Consider the following 23934-nt stretch of genomic DNA (forward strand, 5'->3'; position numbering starts at 1 on the left):
TGTGTCAAACAATTCGAATTGTCAGGGCTATCATCTGTCCAAAGGACGTCTAAATCGTTCGTGATTAGAAGGATTTTGTGATTTCTGCTCATTTCCATTCGCTCGAGCTACGTCCTTCGAAAATTTTTAGGGCCTATTTTGTTCTAACCTAAAACCATTGATTAATTTAAACTATGCATTTTAAATTTTACCTTAAAAATATACGTCAATATTTTCAAAGCTTGCTAATTATATCGCTAATTTTGATGCCATTGAGAATTGAATTGAATCAATTAAATGAATCGTACATTTAACCCAATAAAAAACAATTTTAATTATTTTTGTTCAATTTATTAAAATATGTTATTCCATTTGTCATATATTCTGTATTCTGTAAAGAAAAATTATCTTAAATTTTTGTATAATATCCAAAGCTACACATTTATTTGAGTCACAAATAAGAACATATAAAAAAAATGTTGCATTCTTTCAGCCTTCAGAAAATTTTCTTTTGATGAAACTCTTCATGCTCCATTCACATTTGCCACAAGACTTGTTTACGATGATTTATATATCTTACAAATCAATTGAGAGCTCCGAATTATATAGGCCCATAAGTTTACAATCCGCACGCCTTCTTCTCTGACGTATATACAGTGTTGTGGAACGCTAAAGCTCAGGAACGTTTATCTGATCTGAGCAGATTGATCTTCAGTAATGAGCCACATATCGTCCAAGACCTTCTGTATTCTTCTCTTTAATTTCTTTTCATCAGCCATGTAACCATACTTGCGGATTATACCTAATTTAAGGTGATAGCTTCAAAATTTTTTCAAATAAAATAATATTTAAAAAAAATTAAGTTAACAGATTAACGTTGAATATTAAAATATAGTGTGTAAATCAATAAATATGGATGAGTATGTTTATAAATATTATTACTAAGGAATTCGCTTCACTTGTGACATTAGTTATTGTATTCTTTCTGTAAACTTCACTAAAGGACTAATATCGAATAATTGAATTTTCTAATTTTTTCAGTCTTCAAAAGTTTTGATTATACATAGCAACCTGGGCATAAGACTTTAGGATCCAAAACTGTTCAAGTATATTTTAACATTAGTTTTTATTTAGAAGTCAGACGTTTTGGTTATATACAAATTAAAAGTAATTTGCAGTTAAACAATTTAATTATTGGAGTGAGAGTGAGAGAAGAATGGCGCATCGCTTAATGCCTGCAGGTTCCCGATTGCGAGGACTTTTCAAATTAAATCGAAAGGTGAAATATTTATTTCGAAGAAATATGATTGATATTTTTTAATAAACGATTTTAAATTATAGCCAAATTTCGATAAAACGGGAACGGTGCGGCGTAGCAGTGTATTTGTCGGTAAGTTCTGCCATAATTGCATAATGTATTGGAATTATTATGGAATTCGTTTTACTAATGGACTATTTATAGAACCTTCGGTACCATGGTTGGAGAAACCAAGTATTGTGTTCTCAAGCAGTGCTCTTAAACGTCACTGGGGGGTAAGTTCTGACCAATTATTTGTGTTGATTGCTGATTGTACATCTATTAGTAGCCCAAGAAATTTTACCACACTTATTCAAAATTTGTCTTTAAATGGGTAAAAGTTAAGATTAGTGATGTGCCATTTACATATTATGGAAATATGTGTGGCATATCTACGCCTGACGATATCTACGCCTATAAACCGCGTTCTTAGTGACAGTTCAAAGCACTTTTCTAAGAAACAAACATACAATTTACACATTTAGATACGAGTATTATTAAAAAGGATTATGTGTGCTAGAAAAAAAGGTATTGCTAATGTGTTTATTGTTTTGTTTACTAAGAAATGAAATCATATACGTATTACTGTTTCTCTATACAAAACTATTTATGCGCAATTTACAAGTACGAGTACGATATTTGATAGAAAATTATAAAAATGTACTAAGTGTTACGTAATTGTGTATTGGAGCAAATGCATGTAAGAAAATACTTCGATAAGACTACAATAATATATGTATATATATAGGTATATTTTATGTGAAACATTTATTGAGTTATATATATATGTATGTATATGTATATGTATATATATATATGCATGTGTATATATATATATATATATACAGAATATTATTTATTTATGTATTAACTGTTACGCAGCGACAATTAGATGAGTATTTGGGTTATTGTGTTTCTTGTTCGCAACTAAACTAAATACCAACTTATGTGTGTTTGATGTGTTTGTGTGTGTGTGTGTGTGTGTGTGTGTGTGTATACTATTTAGGCGCTAATCAACACTATAGCTAAGTATATAAGTTATATATATATATTTGATAATAATTTAATATATGCATGTATGTATGTTTATTGCATAAGAAGCTAAAAGTTAACCAACTTTAGAAACAGCATTTAAAGAACTTCTGTACTTAATATTCAGTAATTATTATATAACAGTTGTCTCTATTTCTTTTTTACTGCACAATATACATAGAATATAAATATTAATTGTATTTTTGTAAGTACAACTTGCAACACAAATTCTACGCATTTTTGTTTTTGTTTGTAATTTTTCAAAATTAACTACACACACACACAAAGTTATATGCCATATGCTATATACATATTATATATATATATATATATATATATATATATATATATATATATATATATGTATATAATGTATATGTGTATGTATATATACCAGTATTATTTTTATCATGTACGCACTTTAGCATTAAATTGGTTCATTATCCAACACTGCACTTAAGAACTAGTGTTAGCATCAGTTTGGGGATTTCTTTTATATGCTCCACGAATTTATCTGAAAATTCATGCATACATCTCGACTTTTGAAATATATATATATATATATATATGTGTGTATATGGGTATATGTATGTATGTATTGTGCGTATGTCGCATATCATTTTTTAAAGTGTTTCTCAGTATCAAAGTTATATACTACTATGTTTGTAAGCATGTATATTGCTTACACGTCTTATTTGTGTTGTTCTATTATTTTTAAATATTTTGTTTTGAGATGTACTTAACTTTCATCTAGAGCATATGCACTCCAAAACGTGTATTGTCCACATAAATAGTTGCTTTCATATTTGTTTCAAATAGAATAGATTGCTTCGCGTTTCTTTTAGATATCTTTCAAAATACTCCAAATTTAAATTAATTTTCAAATATTCTTGAACCATTTTGCGCTGGCGACATGCACTTTGCTGTGATAATGTAAACAGTGTTAATAGCGCTAAGTGTTTTATATACAAATCAAAATAAATCTTAACAAAAATAACGAATTTTTACGAAGTAAAGAAGTAAAGAAAAAAATACTTTACAGCGTGTTAAGAGTAGAAATGTTAATCGCAGAGCCGAAAGAGAGGAAAACTAAACAAAATATTAGCAAGATACATGGTGTGCTACAAACAAAAAAAAGAATAGAAGTTATTAGATGTTTGTTGAAATTGGATGTGGCAATCATTTGAAGTACAATACATGACGAGAAACGAGCGTACATTATACGGATAGTACACTGTATTATACAAAGTCTAATATGACGGTGGTTTCTAATTCAACTATCAACTAATTGAGTAACTATTATATTATTATTATATATTATATGCAGTTATAACTAAGCTTACATACTACACACTTCTTGAGTTGGTTTTATATAGATTATATTTATGTAATATGTAGATACATTAATTAATTGTGTGCATTGTACAGCAAAAAATGCGTGCAAAATAATTACGACAAATTACATTACTTTAATTATTTTTAATTTTCTGGTTTTGTTTGGTTTTTTTTTTTTTTTTGTTTAAATCAAATGCAAATTTTGTTGATTTTGAAATTTCAGTTTTTTGCTTTCACATTTTCATTTATTTCGCTTTTTAAATGTTGAGAAATTTGTTGTTCAGCATTTTGAGGGGTTTTTCGTTTTTGTTGTTGTAGCTAAGAGTAAATACAGAGTTTACATTTCATTTTGTATATATAGAAAGAGTTATATATTTGGGTTGTCTAATCATTCGCTACAAGTATAGAGCGAGATACAAAGCGACAGGATTTTTCATTGTTGTATATAAATCGATCATTTATATCCTGTTGCACGCTATATATACTAAATAAATAATAAAAGTAATAATAATAATCAAAATTGTTTAAACATTACCAAATTTAATATAGGTTGGCTGCAAATTGTTACATCAAATACATATGTACGTATTCATATGTACGTGTTTCCAATATATATATATATATATATATATATATATATATATATATATATATAAGAGCATATACCATATACGTCTATGCCTTGGTACAAACTAATTCAATTCAACTGGTTTTATATTGGGTTTTTGCTTATGGCCTATTAGATATACGTGACAACTTAGCACTAGAACTTTAATTCTTTACCACTTTTATAGTTATCATCATTTGTTTTTTACTTTTTAATTCTTTCTTCTTTCAATATAATGCACTTGCTTATCGTTTATTAGTGTTAAGTTCTTCTTCGTGAGAAACAAATTTACAACAGTTAGAAGATCCTTTTCTGCTTCTTTTGCATTGCATTGCATTAATCAGAGGTCGCAAAACTAATTACATACCAAAAATAAATAGTATTGTATATAAACTATGGGAAAACTATGGGTTCAAAGGATGTTTGTAATGGGTTCAAATCGTGATTTAGTTAACAAATCTTAATCCAACACGCTTTAATTTTTCTTTTTAGTTTTAGTTCATTTAAAATTCCTCGTTGCAAAAGTTGTACTGATCATTACGTCTAACAAGTTTTCCAAATTAATAAATATCTACCATCAGCTGTACTTTGCTCTATGAGCTCACATACTTTACTTTTCATCAATATATAGATTCAGAGCGTTACAAGTAAAGCCAAAATAGTTACGAAATATACATTTTCATATATATATTTTTGTATATATATATATATAACATATAAACTATATATGTATATAGGTAGTGAAAAACTGATGGTTCCACAACTGAAGTTTGTTTTGTTAATCAAAGGTTTAATGAACTATATTTTTTTTGCGCTTTTAAGTTCTTGTTTTTTGTTTTTGTCATGTCAATTAGTTGCTGGAAGACGAGTCTAAGTTAAGTTTTTCAATATGGTTTTTTTCAAACCAAGCTAAAAAGAATTTGTATGGCTTTACTCACCTCTTTAATAGTTTTTAGGCATACTGGCTAAGCAGCTTCCATGTAAAAAGAAATCCTCTGCTGTTTATTTTTTTTAGTAAAATTCATCATAAAATTGAACTTGGTGTTGAATTCGTTCGTTACGTTTCATATATAATATATAAGTTATGTACCTTTATGTATGTTCTTATACATGCCAAAATATAGCTCATTATAATTGATATGTGACGAGCTGTTAAAAATTATGTTCCTTGTTGTTATATAAGAAAATGTTATTTTCTCTTCGTTTTTAAATATACATTTTGTTTATATAATTAATTTGCTTCTGTTTTTTTTTTTTAAGGTATATTGATTTTGCTTAACACTTAAAATAGTTTTAATTTACGTTTTTTTATATTATATAAATTATTATTTATTTGCTTTTGTCTTTGATTTCGTGTTACTTTGTGAAATAAGCATAAGAAGCGTTTTATTTCGAGCTATAAATATAATATATAATTTTAATATTTAGCAATTAATAAATAAATATCATTTGTTGTACATACATATATGCTTGTAAACTGTATATAAGAAATTATGTACTCATCTGCATTGCTTTTAAATTATCCAACACGTTTTTGATTTCACTTAAATTTTAACCTTAAACCTACATTTTTTCCTTATACCATTTTTGCATTATCATAAATTAAATTTTATGTTGTTGTAGCATTTTGAAGGTTTTTATATAAGTTGTATATTTAATAATTGTTTAATTATAGTTTTTATATTTTCCGAAGAAAATAATTGCTTTTATTCTTTATTGTTTACGTTGTTTTTTCTTTAAGTTTGGTAAATTTTGGTTTAAGAGCTTTGTTTAGTTTTTGTTTTTTTGTTTTTTTTTTTTCGTTTATACTTATGGTTGCTTGAGTAGATAGAGTATTGATTTGTGACTATGCACATAAATTGACTAGCTTGTTAAGAGTATTTTTGTGTATGTCTGCATGTGTGTGTGTGTGTGTGTGTATAATATTCATAAACATAATCAAAAGGCCAAAAATAATACGCAAGAAGCATTAATAAATAAAAAACAAACAAATTGTTAACTAAAATCTAGAGTTAAGAGAGTCCATAATTAAATGTTTCAATTTGGGTATTTATAAAATGTAAATCACCGGATTTCTGATCAAATTTGGCTAAAATCTGTTGGTCCTCATTAGTCACTCAAATCAACTACGTTTGTTTTTTTGTTTTTTTTTTTTCATATCAAAAATCGTTCGACTTTGGGTATGTATTTTGTGAATCGATCGAGAGAAATTTTTGCTCAAAGAACAAGACACTTTTCAATTTTTTTTCAATACGAATGATTTTTCGTCAAAAATTTACTGGTGTGTCGTCAATCTTTCAAAGTGATATGCGTTTTGTAGCTTCACAACAACAGTTCATGATGCACCCTAGGGTTATGAAATGTTTTCTTTTATTTATTTTTTTTAAACTTCTACATACTCTTAGTAAGTATTTTGCCACATTTTGAGACGCTGTCTTATATATATAATAGATAGATATATACATATAATATATTTAAAGGTATGTGTTTTTGGTTTTTTTCTCTTTTCGTTTTTTTGTTTTTGTTTCTCTAATTGAATATATCACGGTCTTGCTAAATATCGCTGTATGCATGTAAATATCTATAAAGTTGTCACTTGACTTTAGTTCTATATATGTTATGTATATTTGCTTCATCATTTTGTTGTATACCGAGTAAATGAAAGAACATCAACTAGACAATATACCTATATAGTATATATATAGATTACAATAGCTATCGCTTGCCAACTCTGACATTGACTATCCTTAAGAGTTCTGATTATAATTTTCTCAGTTTGTTTTTTGTTGTTTTTTTTTTTTTTTTTCTTTTAGGTAATTTGGTTTACGAATACTGACACTTGAATGCTGAAACACAGTTGATCTTATTGTCATATGATGTATGCATGTATGTATATATAATGCTATATAAATGGGGGAATTTGTTTAGTTTTACGTAGTATACTGTGAGAAGATGATATGGATTGCAATTCGAGATTATTGCATTCTCTTAAAGGTTGTTGTATATAGAGTATAGTAGTTTGTATGTATATAGAATTTTACGCAATTGACTACTTGAACATGTTCCATCATGCTTTTTAAATATGTATGGAGTACTATATAAGTTTAACCTACAAGTACGAAAAGAACACAACTAATTTATAGTGTATGTGTGTGTGTGTGAGTGTGTGTGGTTGGTTGGTTGGTTATAAATGGTTTTATATATTACAGCAAATTTGGTCGTATAACCGACGATATATTTTTTGGTTTGTTTGTCGTATTGGTAATGAGTTATTTAAAAATGTCGCTACCACAAAATTAATAAGAGATAAGAATATATAATCGAAAAACTGAACAATTCAATTGGATATCTATAGTTGTTTTTTTTTGTTTTTTTGGTTCTTATCAAAAATTATATGTATATATTTACCGATATATATAAAGAGCGCTATATATGTTCTGTTACTAAGTATATATATCAAAATTCGCAAGCTACTACTTGGGATTACATAGTATTCATTTTTAAAGGGTATCAAAACATTTCATTAGACAAATTTGAATTTTTTTTATGTTTTTTAATTTGTTCAAATTGAGTTTTCAGACTGTTGCAACGGTTTACCAAGTACAAAACTAATTTTTTTTTTGGCGACTTTTATCACTTTGAAAATGAAGTTTAAAAACCAAAATGAATGTACAAAGTAGAACATTGAAAATATGTTGGAAGCAATTCCAATTCGATAAATGTATGAAAAAAACTAGAAAACAAATCAACAGTTGAAAACGTTTCCAAACATTTTTTTTTGACTACGAGTACGAGTGGAGTGCTAAAATACTAAAGCATTTATTGACTTCTTGCGTTGAGAAATGGAATAATATGCAATCATAAAAATATCAAATATTTATTCAAATTATATATAAAAAAAAAAATAAATTGTATATTACGTATATTTAGATAAATGAATATAATATATATAACAATGACTTTTGTGTAAAATAAGATGCTGGTAAATTAACAAAGTGTAGGCCATGAAAAAGCATACAAATTATCGGGACTAAATTCAAACTTATGCTCTGTATATTATATATATAAAATGCTGAGATCGAAGCAATATATTATTATTGTGTGTTTTTCTGTTTTTCTGTTTGTATGTTTGTATGGGGAGGAGGAGTTGTGAAATAATATTTATAAGTACTTGTTTTGAATGGCACCGAATAACTTTGTGGAATGTGTGTTAAAGTTCTTAAGCATAAGTAACAAATAAATAAATAAAGGGAATAAATTACTAAATTAGTTTTGTATATTTGTATGTGTGTTTGCTAAATAGAATTATTGAACATTACGCATCTAAAGTTCAGCCCAGCAATATGTGTTATAGATTTGCATGATGTATATAAATATCTTTGGTATGCGAAACATGAGACGAAATCAATTTGTATTATTTTTTGTTTTGTTTTTTGTGTGGGGAAGGGAATAGAGTTATTGGTATGCAGTTTGCTGTACAAACATCTTGAACAGAACTAGTTATACCCAGGTATACATTGAACATACATACTCACCTCCAAAATGCAACCAGACACAAACAAATACATAAGTACTAAGAAACAAGAACACAAAACAATCTTCACCTGGTGGCAAATGCGACAAACAACAGCTACACATTGTTGATGATAAGTAGAGGTGGAGGAGAAGAGCACAACGTTTACGAAAGTACAACAAAATAAATAATAATAATATGTCAAAATTATATTTATAAATAATATATATATATATAATTAGATATATATATATAAATGAATAAACTATAATACGGGTCTAGTAAATGATAATAAAAAAACACAAATTATAAATTGTTTTTATTTTTTTTTGTTTTGCTCGATTCATTAGCAACATTTTTTGTTTTTGTTTTTGTTTTTTGTAAACCAGTTTTATTAAACACAAAAATTACTTCAAATTGTTTTTGTTTTGTTTTATAATTGTTGTGTGTTGTGTACACATACATATTATCTATATATATACATACGCAAATGATTACTTTCAAATGATAACTAAGTAAATTAATTAATTAAATTAAAGTTTAAACATGCAAGCGATTCAAATGTTTATAGAGTATACAACGGCGCTCTGGCTGCTTCTGCTTCTTTTGTTTGTTTCTTTTTGTATTATTTTTCTATCATTATATAATGAAGTGTATGTAGTGTAGTGTATGTAGTATGCATTATGTATTATGTATTATGTTGTGTAGTGTATGTATTTTGTTGTCTTGTTATGTGTATAATTCAAATGCAAATGCTACAGCTAAACAATTACAAATTATAACTAAAACTAAGAGAGGGGTAGAGGAGGAATTGTGTTTGTGTTTATGTGTGTGTGTGTGTGCCATAACTACAAGTTAAAGTTTTAACTGAGTGTTAAGCTATACGCATGAGTAGAACAAATACCTAAAAAAAAATAAAATATATTAAGTTTAAGCAAGTCACAAAAAAATGAGTAACTTTTGAATAAAGAGTGTAGAGATATATGTTGAGAGAGGTTTGATTTTAAAAACAAAAAGTGTAAATTATTTTTTTGAATCTTCACTTCAGGCTTCGAACGCTGCTTGGGCCTTAAACACATATGTATGATAGAAGATAAGGAAGCGACTAAGTTAATTTCAGGGCTTAATATATATATAATATTATGTGTGGATCGCAATGAATAATAAAATACATGATGGGGGGAGGAGGAGGGGGAAGTACTCATGTGGAGAGTTTCTGTTAAGTTCACAAAAGTACAACAAAATTAAGGAAAAATATCGCAGCTCAATTATCATTTGCCAGTTTTATTATAAAGCACAAAGAAGAGAGCTTAGTTAGCACAACTGTGTGTGTGTGTGTGTGTGTGTGTGTGTGTGTGTGTGTGTGTGTGTGTGTGTGTGTGTGTGTGTGTAGAGAGAGAGTGTGTGTGATAGTATGTGTAATGTGTGTTGGTTTTGGGTCTGTTGTCTCCGTGTCTCTGTTTAACTGCTATGCTGGGTGAATTAAATTCGAGCTCAAAAATTAAATAACTAAATGATTTGTTTGTTTTGTTTTTAAGATTTTTTCTCTTTCTTCTTCTTTTCTCTGCTTTTATATTCATTATGTTTATAGTTCATTTTTTTGTTGCTTTTTTGGGAGCGGGGGGGGGGAGGTTGGGGTGCTTTTAAATGATTATTATACATATTTATATATTATTTTTATTTTTATAATACGAGAGGCTTGAGCAAAATGGTTTTGAGTTCTTTTCCCTTTCTCGCTTTTGCCGTGATTTATTTTTTTTTGTTTTTCTTTGTTCAATGAGCTTTTAATTCTGTTATGCTTTTTATAAATATGTTTTTAATGTTATATAATAGGTATTTTATGCTTTAGGTATATTTTTATTATTATGCACTAAAAATTATATAAACTGCTACAATTAAACGCAATCACAATCGGTGGTTTTTTAAATTGTTTTTTTTTTTCGTTTCTCTTTTTAGTTTTTTTCATTAATTTTTGTTTTTTGGTTTAATTTTTTTTTTGTTCAGTAAATTTATAAGATTTTTGTTTTGTTTTTTTTTTTTTTGCATGCGTTGCCTCGCCGGCTGCTCTTTTTGTTGTTGTTGTTGTTGTTGTTTCTTATATTGCTTATCATTTTGTTGTTGGTATTATTATTTAACGGGTGTGGTTCTAGCGGGTGGTGGGGAGAGCCTTAAATATAATACTTAATATGCACTCATATCATGTGTGTGTGTATGTGTGTTGTATATGTGTGTGTTTATGAGTATGTGTGTGTGTGTTCCTTTTTTGTTTTTGTTTTTTTTTTCAGGTGGCACTAAGAACTAAGTTAACCCATAAAGGTAAAACAAATTTCGTTGAGTCATGAGATTTGTGTGTGTTTGTTTGTTTGTTTGTAAGTGTGATGAGTATGGATGCAAATTACAAAGATAAAGTTGGTTAGAGAGAAGATGTAGATATAGAGATGGGGGAGCGGGGGGATGGGGGTGGATGGGCACTGCTTAGACATACATGCCCATGCCATACATGCTGCTCCAGTCGACACCCTGGAAACTGGACATATCCACATTGGCCAGCGCATAGTTTTGGTATGCAGCAGCAGCCGGATTGCCAGCAGCTGCTGCAGCCGCAGCGGCCGCATTCAATGGATTGCCAGCAACAAGGGCTGCTTGTTGGGCGGCCGCTAGGGAATGTGGATTGGCGCCCGCACCGTTAGCCGCATTGGCAGCCAGCGCAGCAGCGGCTGCTGCTGAATGCGCCTGGGAGGCAGCAGCGGAATTGGAGGCAGCCGCTGCCACAGCGGCGGCGGCATTGTGATGCTGTTGATGCTGCTGCTGATGATGTGAATGCTGCAGTCCGGCGGCGGCAGCAACGTGTGCGTGTGCCGCATTATGCGACTGCTGCTGCTGATGGGCGGCCACAGCGGCCGCATTCTGTGCCGTCTGATGCGCCTGCATCAATGCGGCATTGGCAGTGGCAGCGCTGGCGGGTATAGTATACGGGGCATATCTAAAAATAGAGGATTCAACAGCTTAATATAAATCACAACTCTAAAATATATACATATTTTTAGATTTCTATTAAAATTGCAATTAAAATTGCCCGCACATGTCGAAGTTGTTTCACAAAACTTTTATTATCTCTTTGATATCCTGTTGTCCTTTAAGGTCAAACGATTTTGTATTTCCCATCGGGAAATAAAGTGAAAATGTTGAATGTAATTTAGTTGGTTGGCTCACCTGACGCTGTGCAGCGCTGTCTGCGGATATGAGGCAAGCAGCTTGCTAAAGTTGCTCTGGTTGGCGGCCATTGTGGCAGCGGCGGCAGCGTTTTGTACTTGAAATGGATTCTGTGATATGAGTGCCGCCTGCTGTGCGGCAGCTGCGGCCGCTGGCGACTGCAGCAGCTGTGTGGGTGTCTGCAGCATGGCCAATGGATTCATGGCAGTGACTCCGCCACCGCGTGCACCAATCAATTGGCCCGGTGCCGTGGGCAGCTGAACGCCGAGGGTGCCCAGCATGATGCGCTTCTGGAGGAGCTGGGCAGCGGGTGTGACGGCCTCTTTGGGTTGTGCCTTCTTGCACTCGACCTTCTTGTTCTTGATGGTGTGAAAGTGGATCTCGCAGACGCGATCCACAACATCCTCGTTCTCGAAGGTGACGAAACCAAAGCCGCGATGGCGTTTCGTCTGCTGATCCATCAGCATTACGGTCTCCTCGACGGCGCCAAATTGACTGAAATAGGCTTTCACCTCCTCGGCGGAGGTGTCCTGCGAGACGCCGCCAACAAATATCTTTTTGGTCTTATTGGCCTGACGCGGTCGATTCTTGGGCGTGGCATGCTTCGGATCGATCTTCTTGCCATCGAGCGTGTGAATGGGCACTTTGAGCACCTTGTCCACGGTGCAGGGTTCTTGGAATGTGATGAAGCCAAAGCCGCGACTGCGCTGCAAGTTGTGACATCAGAGTGTGGGCGAGAGAGAGAGAGAGGGAGAGCGAGAGCGAGCGCGAGAGAGAGAGACGGAAAGACAAAAAACAGAGACAGAGTTTAGTTAAGTTAGTAGGTTGAGCGCACAAAATAAAGGTTAGAGGCATCGTTTACAAATACGTATATTGTATATATATATAGATATATATGGTATATTTAGATCTAAGTTTGCAAAGTGATCAGCTAATTGCAAGTTAATATAATTTGTAAATGTAAATGTTCCTACGAAACGGTTAGCAAAAGTTCAACAAAGTAAGAATCAATAATCCATCAACAGCTCAAAAAATTGATGTCACCAAATGTATTAAATATATTATTATTTAACAAAATCAAAAGAATTTTTTAAATATATTAATTGTCCGATTTAAAGTTGTGTGTTTATCAGAGATATGCAATGAATACTTTTCGAGTACTATTTATAATCACAAATACCCATTGCAGTTATCATCTAACATGTAATACCTATGTAAATATGGCCACTTGTTACGCAACGCATTTGATGTATCTTCAGGTGAATAACGACAAGAAAGTAACAAAAAATATTTATATATATGTTGACGAAGTAAATACACATCATATACATGTACGTATATATATATATATATATATATATATAAAGAGGTAAAAATATGCTCAGCTAGTAACTAAAACTTGTAACTAAATACTTTTTGCGATCGATCAATAGAATTATTCAAATATTTTATATTGTCCATCAATGAGATAATCCCGATCTAAGTATATACACAAATATTTTGAATATCAACATCAGCTTTGGCACCTCTTTCAAATAATATTTAACGAATAACACAAAGATACTTATGAGGCTTATTATGTATATATAGTATGCGATAGTAAATTCCTATATATATATGCAGCTTATATAAATATTCAGTTAGATATATATATATATATAGAGAAAGAGAGAAAAAGAGAGAGAGAGAGAGAGAGCGACAGAGTGTGTAAGAACGGAGCAAACGCAGTTACTATGCCAGTACAAATACATATACATATATATGTGTGTGATGAATCATTATAATACTCCTAAGTACGGATATTAACGAATAGCATTTGGGCTCATCCCATACAATTGCTGGTTAGTTAGTTTATAAACAAACATATTTACTTAATATTATTATCATTACTTTACAATATTTTCTTTACAAAACATGAGAGTTGGTTGGATGTGTGTCAAAAGTTGCTTAAAAGTAGGTTTTGGTTTCTTTACATTCTGGTACGATTTACATATACAGTTTTTTATACAATTTGGAATACATTTCACTTAAGCCTATGGCGTTGATTTTATATGCTTGCAGAGGATTATCTACAGACAAGTCCACATATATGTGGCAGAGGCGGTTAGCTTACGGATCATCTGAAGACTATAGTCTATGATGAAATATTATAGTTCTTCATCTAATATTATCGATCTACTCTTTTTTTTTTTTTTGTAACGACAAAAACCTGACACTAATATAAATATGTATATTTGATACGTTCAGTAACTATTTCATCTGCAAGGATATATTCGCCTCGACTTGCCGAGAATGATTGGTGTTATACAACATTTCAGAGATGATAAAATTATTGATGTAGCTCAAGTAATTGAATCGAAAATGGAATGCTCTATTTTGGCATATTTATAATAGTTTTTGTACCACTTAATAACTGACTAGATCGATCTTTAGGGGATTTCGGGAAAACATTTATCTATGCAGGTATACCAGAAAAAGACCTAGGGGTTGAAAAAACTTTGAATGATAAACAATAATATTTCTATGATTAAAATTAATGGTCCCACTATCTTTACAATTTGACTAACCGAATTTATTTCAATTGATTTAAGTAATTTTCCATTTCTTGTAGCTGCACTTCAAAACAATCGTACAACAAAAACTAACTAACTAAAAAAAAAAGACTAAATTATAGATATACTCGGTACATATTTGAATAGTACGTGGATAGTAGGTTTTCAATTAACTACAGAACTAACGCCGGGAAATAAAATATGCAAATATGTTGTTAAACAGGTATATGCCAAGAAAATAATAAAGCAATAACTAAACACATACAAAAAAAACAAAAGAAGGAACTTAAGGATAGTACAGAATACGTGGTATAAATCTATGCTAAGGCTATATTTATATTTATTATATTTATTTATTATTTGTTTTGTGTGTAAATAGTACCTATATGATATGAAAACAAAATCAAGTTATGTATCACAGCTTACTGCTAAGAGGGATTTTCGTATTTGGTTTCTCATTTCATTTGGCACAAGTTAAGGGTTCATAAAACAGATTTTCTCTAGATTTTGTTCTATATAAGTATTTGCTCTAGTAGTATATAAAAGTTACTCGTACTTAGTGTTAAGGCGACACTTTTTTTTTCGTTTGCTTATCGAAAATATATATATATATATATATATAGTGAGTAGTAGACTTTAAAAGTATGCGTTTAGGATTTGTTTGCTGTTTTTGTTTTTTTGTTTGGGTAAGAAACGCTAAGATAATCAAGTACACAATACGAGTACGAGTACATTCAATTAGGATACGATTATACGATAATTATGTTTTAATATTTAGTTCTGCTCAGAGTTATACGAGAGTTACGAGAGATAGAGATTACGATGCGCCAGCTGAATATTTACGCTAAACGTGTTTTATACAATTAAATACGTTTTTTTTTTGTTTTTTTGTTTTGGCGTTCTTTTATTTTTTTGACATGTACCTAAGACTTTGTTAACGAGATAACATCTTCAATTCCTTTGGCTCCTGCGACAACAGCTGGGACTGCGCACGCGTCCAAGTTCCCATTGCCAGTTCCAATTTATGGCGCCAGTTGTTGGTTCTCCACATTTCGTCACTTTTCAAGTATATGCATATATATTTATATATATTTGTTTTTGTTTTTTTTGTTGATATGAATTATAGTATTGCATACATATATATTTTCCTTTTTGTTTTTTGTTGTTTGTAATTCAACTACGTAGCTAGCTAAGGCTGTGTGGATCCTATGCTTAAAACTAGTTGTACTGGGATGTTCTTCACCTATAGAGCAGGACACAACACACACACACACATACGCACTCCTCATAGAGGTGTGCGAGTGGCGCAGCAGTTGGTAAACCAGTTTTCTTCTTCTTTTTTTTTGTTTTCTTGTGTTGGCTTCATTGTTTCTTGGAGCACAACAAAAGGTGAGCATTGTGTGTGTGTGTATGTGTGTGTGTGGGTCTTGTGGCTTGTGTATAGTAAAAAAAATAGTTGAGTTGATATAAAAGGGCAGAATGTTTGCTTGCGTTTGTCTGACTATCTGTGCTATCTGTGGAAGGACAACGAGACAACCCCCGTTAGGATCGGTTGCTTGCGAATAAAAACAGTTCCATTTTCATTTCCAGTTCACATTCGAATTCCTTTTACTACCTTCGTCGACTGTAGTTGTTTTTGCCCGTAATTGCGCAATTGCGCAGAGCAGTAGGCAAGGCAGAAAGCGAGAAACTACCCTATGGACTCGCGGCCAGGTTGGTTGCCATTGTCCTGTGCCAAAGGCAAAACCATTTGAGGGGAGCCAACAAACAGCTGCGCGCACAGGACTCGTAAACGGCAGCTGCTATTTTTAATAGCCTAAGCCCAACAACAGAGCAGAGCAGAGCACAGAGCAGAGCACGAGCGCCTGCCCCTGCAACTGTTCCGACAGAAACAACAGTAGTACATGTTTGAATGCATTGGAGTTGGTTGATTGTGCGTTTATTAAGCGGACAAATTGTTTAATACGCATGCTTAAAATGCAACATCCGCTGCGCATGTGCATGTCTTCCCAATACAGCGAGACGCGACTGTAAACTCAAATATTTGTCAAAACTGCTTTAAGCTAAACCCAAAGCTGTCCTCAGCTCACAGTGGACTTTAGCTGTAAATTAACAGTGCTGGGGCGATAATTGTGAGAGCACTTTATTTAAAATTTCAAATAGTAATCAAATTTGGCTTAGCTCAAGCCGAAATAAATAAGTTATTCAGTTTTTCCATCATTTTATGAACAATATGTAAAGCTGATTATGCAAAAATACACTCGATATACATTTTCCATCCCTGTACGCTTCATGACATTATATATTAATTATGCGAAAGTTGAAACCTGATTTATCAATAATATAATATGCCCTGTTGCCTGGATTTCGCTTCGCCTTCTTCTGTTTTTTGTATTTTAATATTGTTGCCTGGTGGTCGTCTTTAAGTCTTTTGTTTGGCACGTAGCGAAAACTGTAATTCTAAACCAGACAGAAACCAATAAATAATGTGAAAGATGCAAAAATGAAGGAAGTGGCGGACGACGGACGGGGGACACAGACAGACAAAAAAAGGCCAACAACAGTAGTAAATCACATATTATCATTCTGATGCTGTTGTTTTTGTTTTTGCTGTTGTTGTCGGAGCTGCATTCGGCAAAGCAACTGCAGCTGCGCCGAATAATAAAGGTGAGAAAAATGAGATAAGCAGTGATGAGAGAGAGAGAGACAGAGATAGGGAGGGAGAGAGCGAGCAAACAGACAAACTGAGCGAAGCTCATGTGTAGCTGTTAAAATCTGCAAGACCGAAAACAGATAAACGCAAACAAACAACAGAAAAGAGTAGTGAGACCCCCGAACGAACAGAGAGAAAGAAAGGTGAAGAAATTGGAAATGGCAAAAAGAGATAACACAAGTAGGAGTAGTAGTAGATGGTAAAAATATTAGGCATAGACTAGACTACATTCGACTTACCTGTGTTACCGGATCCTTCATGATGAGCACATCGGTGACGGTGCCAAACATATTGAAGTATTCCTTAAGCTTGTCCGACGATGTCTGCCAGCTGAGGCCGCCAACAAAAAGTTTGCCCGGTGCCGGATCTGACATACTGCCGCCACTGTTGCTGGGCGTCGAGCGACCCGACGAGCTGCTCTTAATGCTTAAATTGGCAGCGTTGCCATTCTGAGCGACAGCATTCACATTCTCCACCTTGAGCAGCGCCAAAGCAGCCTGCTGTGCGGCTGCCTGTTGTTGTTGTGCTGCTTGCTGCTGCTGCTGTTGTTGTTGTTGCTGCTGCTGCTGTTGTTGGTCTTGATCCTGCTGTACAGCTACTGTTGGAGGTGTTTGTCCGGCAGCAGTTTGCTGTTGTGTTTGCTGCTGTTGCTGCACCTGAGCCTGAGCCTGTGCCTGAGCAGCTGCGGCACTTTTTAGCACCGCCGCTGTAGTCAATGTACCGTTAATGGCAGCCACATTGCTATTGGCTATGGAGGCGACGAGTGCATTGTGCAGCTCACGATTGTGATGCGGATCGATTAGGCCAGCGGCGGCTGCGGCTGCGGCAGCGGCAGCATTATCGATCGGATTGCTGTGATGGGCATTAAAGAAATATTTATCAGCGGCGCTTAGTACTAAATCCTCGTGCGGCGGCTGCGATTGCGACTGCAACATTGTGGCGCCCTCCTTAAGCGCGTGCATTTCCTGTTTTAGCTGAATTTTGAAGGCCGTGTTTAAGTTAGAATTTTTATTTATAATTATATTTTCAGTGATTTTTTCGTTTTCGTATTTTACTTTATTCGATACTTCTCGTTTTGACGTTTTGTGTTTTTTTTTGTTGTTAGGTATTTCTAACTTCTTGTCTCGTTGCGCGATTTGTTTTTGTTGCCAATGGCAATAGGGCTTAGTTGTTTTTTTTTTTTGTGTTTTATTATTTGTATTTAACAAGCACATAAATTAATGCAAATGTCTGCACAGCACGAAATACCCCAAACAATTTAATGACTGCGAAAATAGTATCTCAATTTAGTATAATATTCACATAATATATTTGACAAGCGTTAGTTTGTTTCTTGCTCTGCGCGGCTCGACTGTTGAATTCTGAATGCGTTGCTGCAGGATGTATGCAAGAGAGCTCACCAAATCTAAAATAAAAATTAAATTTCAACGAATGAGCGTGCGCAGCGGCACACACAGAAAAAGAGAAGGAGAGAGAGAAGGAGCAGCAGACTAAGCAAAGACAGCTGTCACATATGCCAACACACACACACATACACACATATGCATATGTATTGATGTGCCTGGGGTTGCCCTTCGCTCAAGGCACAACAGAGGGTTGTCAGGTAGTAAGACAGGATTCCGTTTGCAAAAGCTACGCAGTGTTGCAAAGTATGCGGCAGTGTTGTTAAGCGCATGTGTTAATTACATCAACTGCTATAAAGATTTTTGAAGTGGGCAGCACTTGAAAGAGGGTTTCAAGTGGTATTTTTAAGTGCGAAACACTTGCTCAAAATAACTGCCACTGATGGAATGATCTTGTGCGAATGGAGAGCCATCAGTTTCACTTGCGAATCTATTAAATAAACTACTAACTAAAATATATATCCATTGCATTGATTAAGTTCAATCCAAATTATATTTTATACTATTTTATTTTAATTTTTTAGTATTGTTATATGAATTCTATTTTTTAACTGGTTATTCTCTTTTTTCAGGCTCTGCCAGTTATAATTATTTGTGCAATAGGCTTGGGCTTAGAAATTCTCGCAACAATGCGCCTGGCGGTGACTCGTGATGATGTTTACTACACTAAGAACTCAGCGGCGTGTGATTTTGTTGAGACACGGGTAGGATATAAGGTGCCACAACGCAAGGTAAGCAGATCTTGCAGCAGATCCTGTAAAATAACAAATTCGATACTTATGTATAATAAGTAAATATATATTTATTTACAGTTCTTGGTAATTAATCAAAAATATGAGAATCCACCGGGGCTACTGAACGCACTTCAGGGAGATGTTAAGGGACCGTGTAAGTATTAAATTGAAGACGTTTCGAATTTTCAGCGCTTCCACCATTAACTAAGAATTTAATGCTTCTCTGTTGGGATACCTAAGAAATTAGGAATATATATTGCCACCTGATACCAACTGAATGCATATATTATTCTATCAGCTGAGTTCTCTTTCACTATTTCGATCTGGAGGCGTTGAAAATTTCGCATTCGAAATTTAAATTCATTGAATATATATGCGAAATTTGCTTCCAGTTGGCACAATGTGTATAAAAAAACAAAAAGAAAAAGAAAAAATTGGACTGAACCGAAAGGCACTCGTAGCTCATACTCTTGTGGGTCTTGGTTTTCTTGGCCTAATTTTTGCAGTTTAGCCATATTTCATTCAGTGGGAGAGAAGCATAAAATTCATATAACCTTTGAATATCAAAATTATTTTCTGTGGATACACTAATTGCAGCTGACGATGCAGGAGATGAGAAGAAAAAGAACAAAAAATAGTCATGTACGCTTGAAGAAAAGCTATTAATATATCCATATTACTTATGATCGATATAATGGAAATGAACTATTTTTTTTTTGATTTGAGAATATATTACAAAAATTTAAAAGCAAGTTAGTGTTTTCTTCGTTGAGAATGGCAACAGGATGTGAACTGTGTCAACTGTAATTTGAGATGTCCTCTTTTGCAGGTAGCAATCACATGCAAAATAAAAAAAAAAGCAAAAAACAAAACTCGGGAAATGCGGTCAAGCTGCTCAAACTGTGTGTATTTATTAAGGTTTGAGAAGCACTGAGAATAACAGCTACGCAATAAGCAAGCAGTGTATACAAACAGCTGTAAAACAGCAGCACAGCAAGCAAGCAGTACACATGTAAGCAGTGCTAATTTCAAAATTCAAATTTAAAATGGGAATTTTTGGGACCCGCACAGCCGACAGGATACACTTACGAGAACGGCTGTACTTTCTATGCTTGCTGCTGCTGTTGCTGCTGCTGTCAACTGTCGGCACCTGCTTCCAATGCAGCTGCGCAGTGCACACAAACGAGAGGGGGAAATAAATTACAAAACAAGAATAAACACCAAAAATATCCCACAAAAATCTAAGGGCGCTCGGGCAATTTTAAAATGTCCTGCTCTCTAAGCGGGCGTCACAAAATTTGGACAGATTTGCTCCTGCTGAGTGGGGGTGTGTACGTGTACGGCTGTGTGTGCGTGTGTTTGTGTGAGTGTATGTGTTTTAATCAAAAACAAATCGAGGCAGCGAAGCTGGCAGCGCAGCAAATAATGCGTTATTGATTTTTGAGGACAGCGCGTCGCAGACAGGAAGGAAGGAGCGAGCAAATAATGCCGAAAGGATATTAGTTTTATTAATATTGATTGCGAAATAATTCAATAAAGTGTCAACGCGCGCAGACCAGCTGCATACAATTTTTAGTGGTGTGTCCCTCACTCGTCTTCTAGTCGACGGTTATTGAACTTGCCCAGGTTTTTTTTTTTTTTTTTTTTGGCAAAATGGGCGTGTCTGCGGATGGGCAGGCAGGCAGGCATTTCTATGGCCGCTGCTACTGACCCAGAAAGTGTTTTGTACTAAAATATTTATGGGACGCGTTCGTTAGTTATAATACAAGGGCAGGAGGAGGGGAGGGGGGGCGCAAAAGGGAGGGTGACGCGCGCAAAGGGCACTAAGGCGGATGGATCAGGTGACCGACCCTATATGATGTTTCTACAAATAGCCGATGATGACATCAGCAGCAACCAGCGGCGGCGCCTTAAATTCTAATTCGATTAGGCGCACTTATTACAAGTGTCCCTCAGTCTCTCAGTCAGCAACAAACCAGAAGCACCCACCGCTCGACAAACCCCCTAATTGCGTCAAATAAACAGTTGGCCAGCTCAAATGAAAAATTGTGGCCACAAAAAAAAAAGCAACAACAAAAAGTAGAACGTTACGCAGTTTAAAACTGCATGGCAGGTCCGCTCAGAGAAAAGAGGGGCAAATACATATTTCCATTTTTGCCGGCAAGCGAACACACACACACACACACACAAAAGGTATTGCCAGAATAATAACATGAAGAAAAAAGAACGAAAGGACGACATCAGCAGCAGTAGCAGCAGCAGCAACAGCAATGGAAATGACAAGCTGTTGCCTGCGGGCGCACGCTGCGTATGTGCGATGTTCTGTGATGTGTTTGTTATGCTATGTTATTCTTTATATATTTTATTTTGCCACAAAAATGTGTGGGCAAAAACTACGCAGACCAAAACAAAACACACACACACACGCACGCACGAGTATACACACACACACACTCGCACAATGCGATAGCTTCATCAAAAGTTATTTCGTCCTGAGCTGAATGACAGCAAGAGAGGAACACAGAGAGAGAGAGAGAGAGAGAGAGAGAGAGAGAGAGCTAGCTGCAAGGTAAGACCGGAAGTAAATGTCCAACAGATTGAATAGTTTTACAGTCGTTTCGAGGTGTAGTCAGTAATTTATATATAAAGTTCTGATTGCGTTGCAAATTAAACAGTTTGTTTTAAATGTTTAAAATCAATTGAAATAAGAATCAAAATCGAACTTATAAATGAAGGACTGTCTAAGCGTTTAATCTCTAATTTGTACTAATTATTTTTTTGGTTTATCTGGGTTTTCCCCAATTCATGTACCCTCTGAGATCTTTTTTAAATATTTCTTATTTTTTTATATTAATATATATAATTTTAAATTTTATTTAAAATTGAATTAAATTTGTTGTACTCTTTGTATTTTTTGTGTCGACTGATTTTAGTTGACAATAAATAAATAGGGCTTCTCCCTACTTGTTGTTAATCGCGGTTATTACTCACTACTCACTACACAAGCCTTAGGCTTTGATCTGCATTTACTCTTGTGCTGACAGTTGCAATCCGATTTGCGATTACTCCGTCACATTACACATTCCCTCCAACCACACCCCCCCCCCCCCATATGTGGGGCTGCATAATCAGTTAAAACCGACAAATTGCAACTGCATTTTAAATGACAACTAAGTCGGCGCCCAACAGCTACGATTGCATACTTGAAGTGCCTGTAAGCAAATTGCTTGAATCTGCAACATTTCTACCCACTTGCCTGCACTCCACCTGATGTACCCACCTCTCCCCCGCCTGCCTGCCACTCCTTCAATTGCAATCATAATCGCAGTCTCCTTTGGGCCACAATGCGCATTAAGACAGGCGAAAATGCGGCGCTAAAAGTTATGTAGATACAAAAGTTAGGGGCCTGCAATTTCATTCAGTAAACCGCCATCAAAATGTATACGAAATGGAAAACAAGCGAGGGAGGAGCGCTTACAGAGAGGGGCGGCAGCTACCCTTACTCTACTCTCTCTCTCCCTCACTCTCTCTCGTCCTCTATCTGCCCTAAAAGCAGCATATGGAACAACTTTATTGTTTTTACATTTGATTTTCATGCTGGAAAAGAGGCAGAGGCAGAGGCAGAGGCAGTGGGAGAGTGTAGTGTAAAGTGTGTGGGGGTGGTAGATGGGCTGATGGGGGTTGATGAGCGGGTTGGCGGGGGTTGCTGCTGGCCAGCACTTGCAGTGCTCGCAAAGTGCACGTCGAACAACAACGCATAAATTCAACAAAAACAAGAAAGACGACAACGACAAAGTCGCTTGGAAATATGTCTATATATCATGTAGAGCGGGTGGTGTGTGTGTGTAAGGGCTGCTTGTGTGTGTGTGTCTGTGTATGTGTCTGTGCCTGTGTCTGTGTGTGTGCGAGGCGGAGGGAGTCTGGAAATGACGAACGTTATGAAACTGGAAAACCACCCCCGAAAAGCCGAGCACACACGATACACAGCGAGAAAAAATCGACTATGTAATGTAGAATAATTCACAAGTGGGACTATTAATATATATCACCGACAGAGAGAGAGCGAGGGAGAGAGAGAGAGAGATGCAAAGAGAGAGAGCGCTAAGCTTAGCCCGGCTAACAACCCAAGAACCCAACAACCCCTGTCGTCATCAACAACAACAGCAAACATTTGGGGGAGAGTTTTTCGCAATTGGAATGCGCGCGCAACCCTCGAAAAATTGGTGCGTGGTGACGACAGCTAAAGCGGTCGCTTCCTTTACTGCCTTTCAGTCAACTTTGGGTTTTCGTACGTGCAATTTCTTCTCCGGCTCGATGACGGACCGTTCTCCACCAGATATCCAACGACAAGAAAATAGAGAAAAAAAAAAAATAAAAATAGAGAAAAGAAAAATCAGCATCGAATTAAAATGCCATGCAAAAAGGAAAGAAATCCAGCAGGCAACCTGTACAATTTTTGGGATAGATCTGTGTGCAGCAAAGTGAAAGGTCATCAAGAAATGTATACAGATTTTGGATACTTGGATATATATATATATATTTAATCGTTGCGCTTG

The 23934-nt window shown here is 34.4% G+C and overlaps 2 protein-coding genes across 6 annotated transcripts in view; one reads left to right on the forward strand and one right to left on the reverse strand.

Moving 5' to 3' along the window:
- Positions 1–1143: 1143 nt before the first annotated feature.
- On the forward strand, positions 1144–20130 carry LOC6563132. 3 transcript variants are annotated; one of them, XM_032736896.1, is made up of 6 exons: positions 1144–1258; positions 1321–1369; positions 1442–1512; positions 19217–19375; positions 19457–19532; positions 19976–20130. In XM_032736896.1, exons 1-6 carry the CDS (start codon positions 1196–1198, stop codon positions 20014–20016), a joined length of 459 nt encoding a protein of 152 aa, XP_032592787.1. In that variant the 5' UTR covers positions 1144–1195; the 3' UTR covers positions 20017–20130. The 3 variants fall into 3 exon arrangements, with proteins under 3 accessions (XP_032592787.1, XP_001989776.2, XP_032592788.1); XM_001989740.3 differs by having other exon boundaries at positions 19771–19997; XM_032736897.2 differs by lacking the exon at positions 19976–20130 and adding an exon at positions 19619–19691.
- The window catches only part of LOC6563237 (AF4/FMR2 family member lilli), a 103573-nt gene continuing 90754 nt past the window's right edge, over positions 11116–23934 (reverse strand). For 2 of the 3 annotated variants that reach the window (XM_043214851.1, XM_032736895.1), the window contains 3 exons: positions 17481–18093; positions 11977–12683; positions 11116–11746 (listed from right to left, as the gene is read on the reverse strand). In XM_043214851.1, coding sequence (XP_043070786.1) covers positions 11239–11746; positions 11977–12683; positions 17481–18093 — 1828 coding nt within the window. In that variant the 3' untranslated portion in view covers positions 11116–11238. Of the gene's footprint in view, positions 11747–11976; positions 12684–17480; positions 18604–23934 lie in introns of those variants that run through there. The other variant, XM_032736894.1, reaches the window with a different exon arrangement.

The sequence above is a fragment of the Drosophila grimshawi genome, unplaced genomic scaffold (genome assembly GCF_018153295.1).
Source record: "Drosophila grimshawi isolate 15287-2541.00 unplaced genomic scaffold, ASM1815329v1 contig_311, whole genome shotgun sequence".
Lineage (NCBI taxonomy): Eukaryota > Metazoa > Arthropoda > Insecta > Diptera > Drosophilidae > Drosophila > Drosophila grimshawi.

What these genes read in the sequence shown, in the direction of transcription:
- LOC6563132 (XM_001989740.3), top strand. Translation starts at nt 1,196, where the DNA reads ATGGCGCATCGCTTAATGCCTGCAGGTTCCCGATTGCGAGGACTTTTC. An exon ending in GCGTAGCAGTGTATTTGTCG is followed by an intron (nt 1,370 to 1,441) that starts GTAAGTTCTGCC and finishes GACTATTTATAG; the next exon opens with AACCTTCGGTACCATGGTTG. An exon ending in GGGAGATGTTAAGGGACCGT is followed by an intron (nt 19,533 to 19,770) that starts GTAAGTATTAAA and finishes ATTTGCTTCCAG; the next exon opens with TTGGCACAATGTGTATAAAA.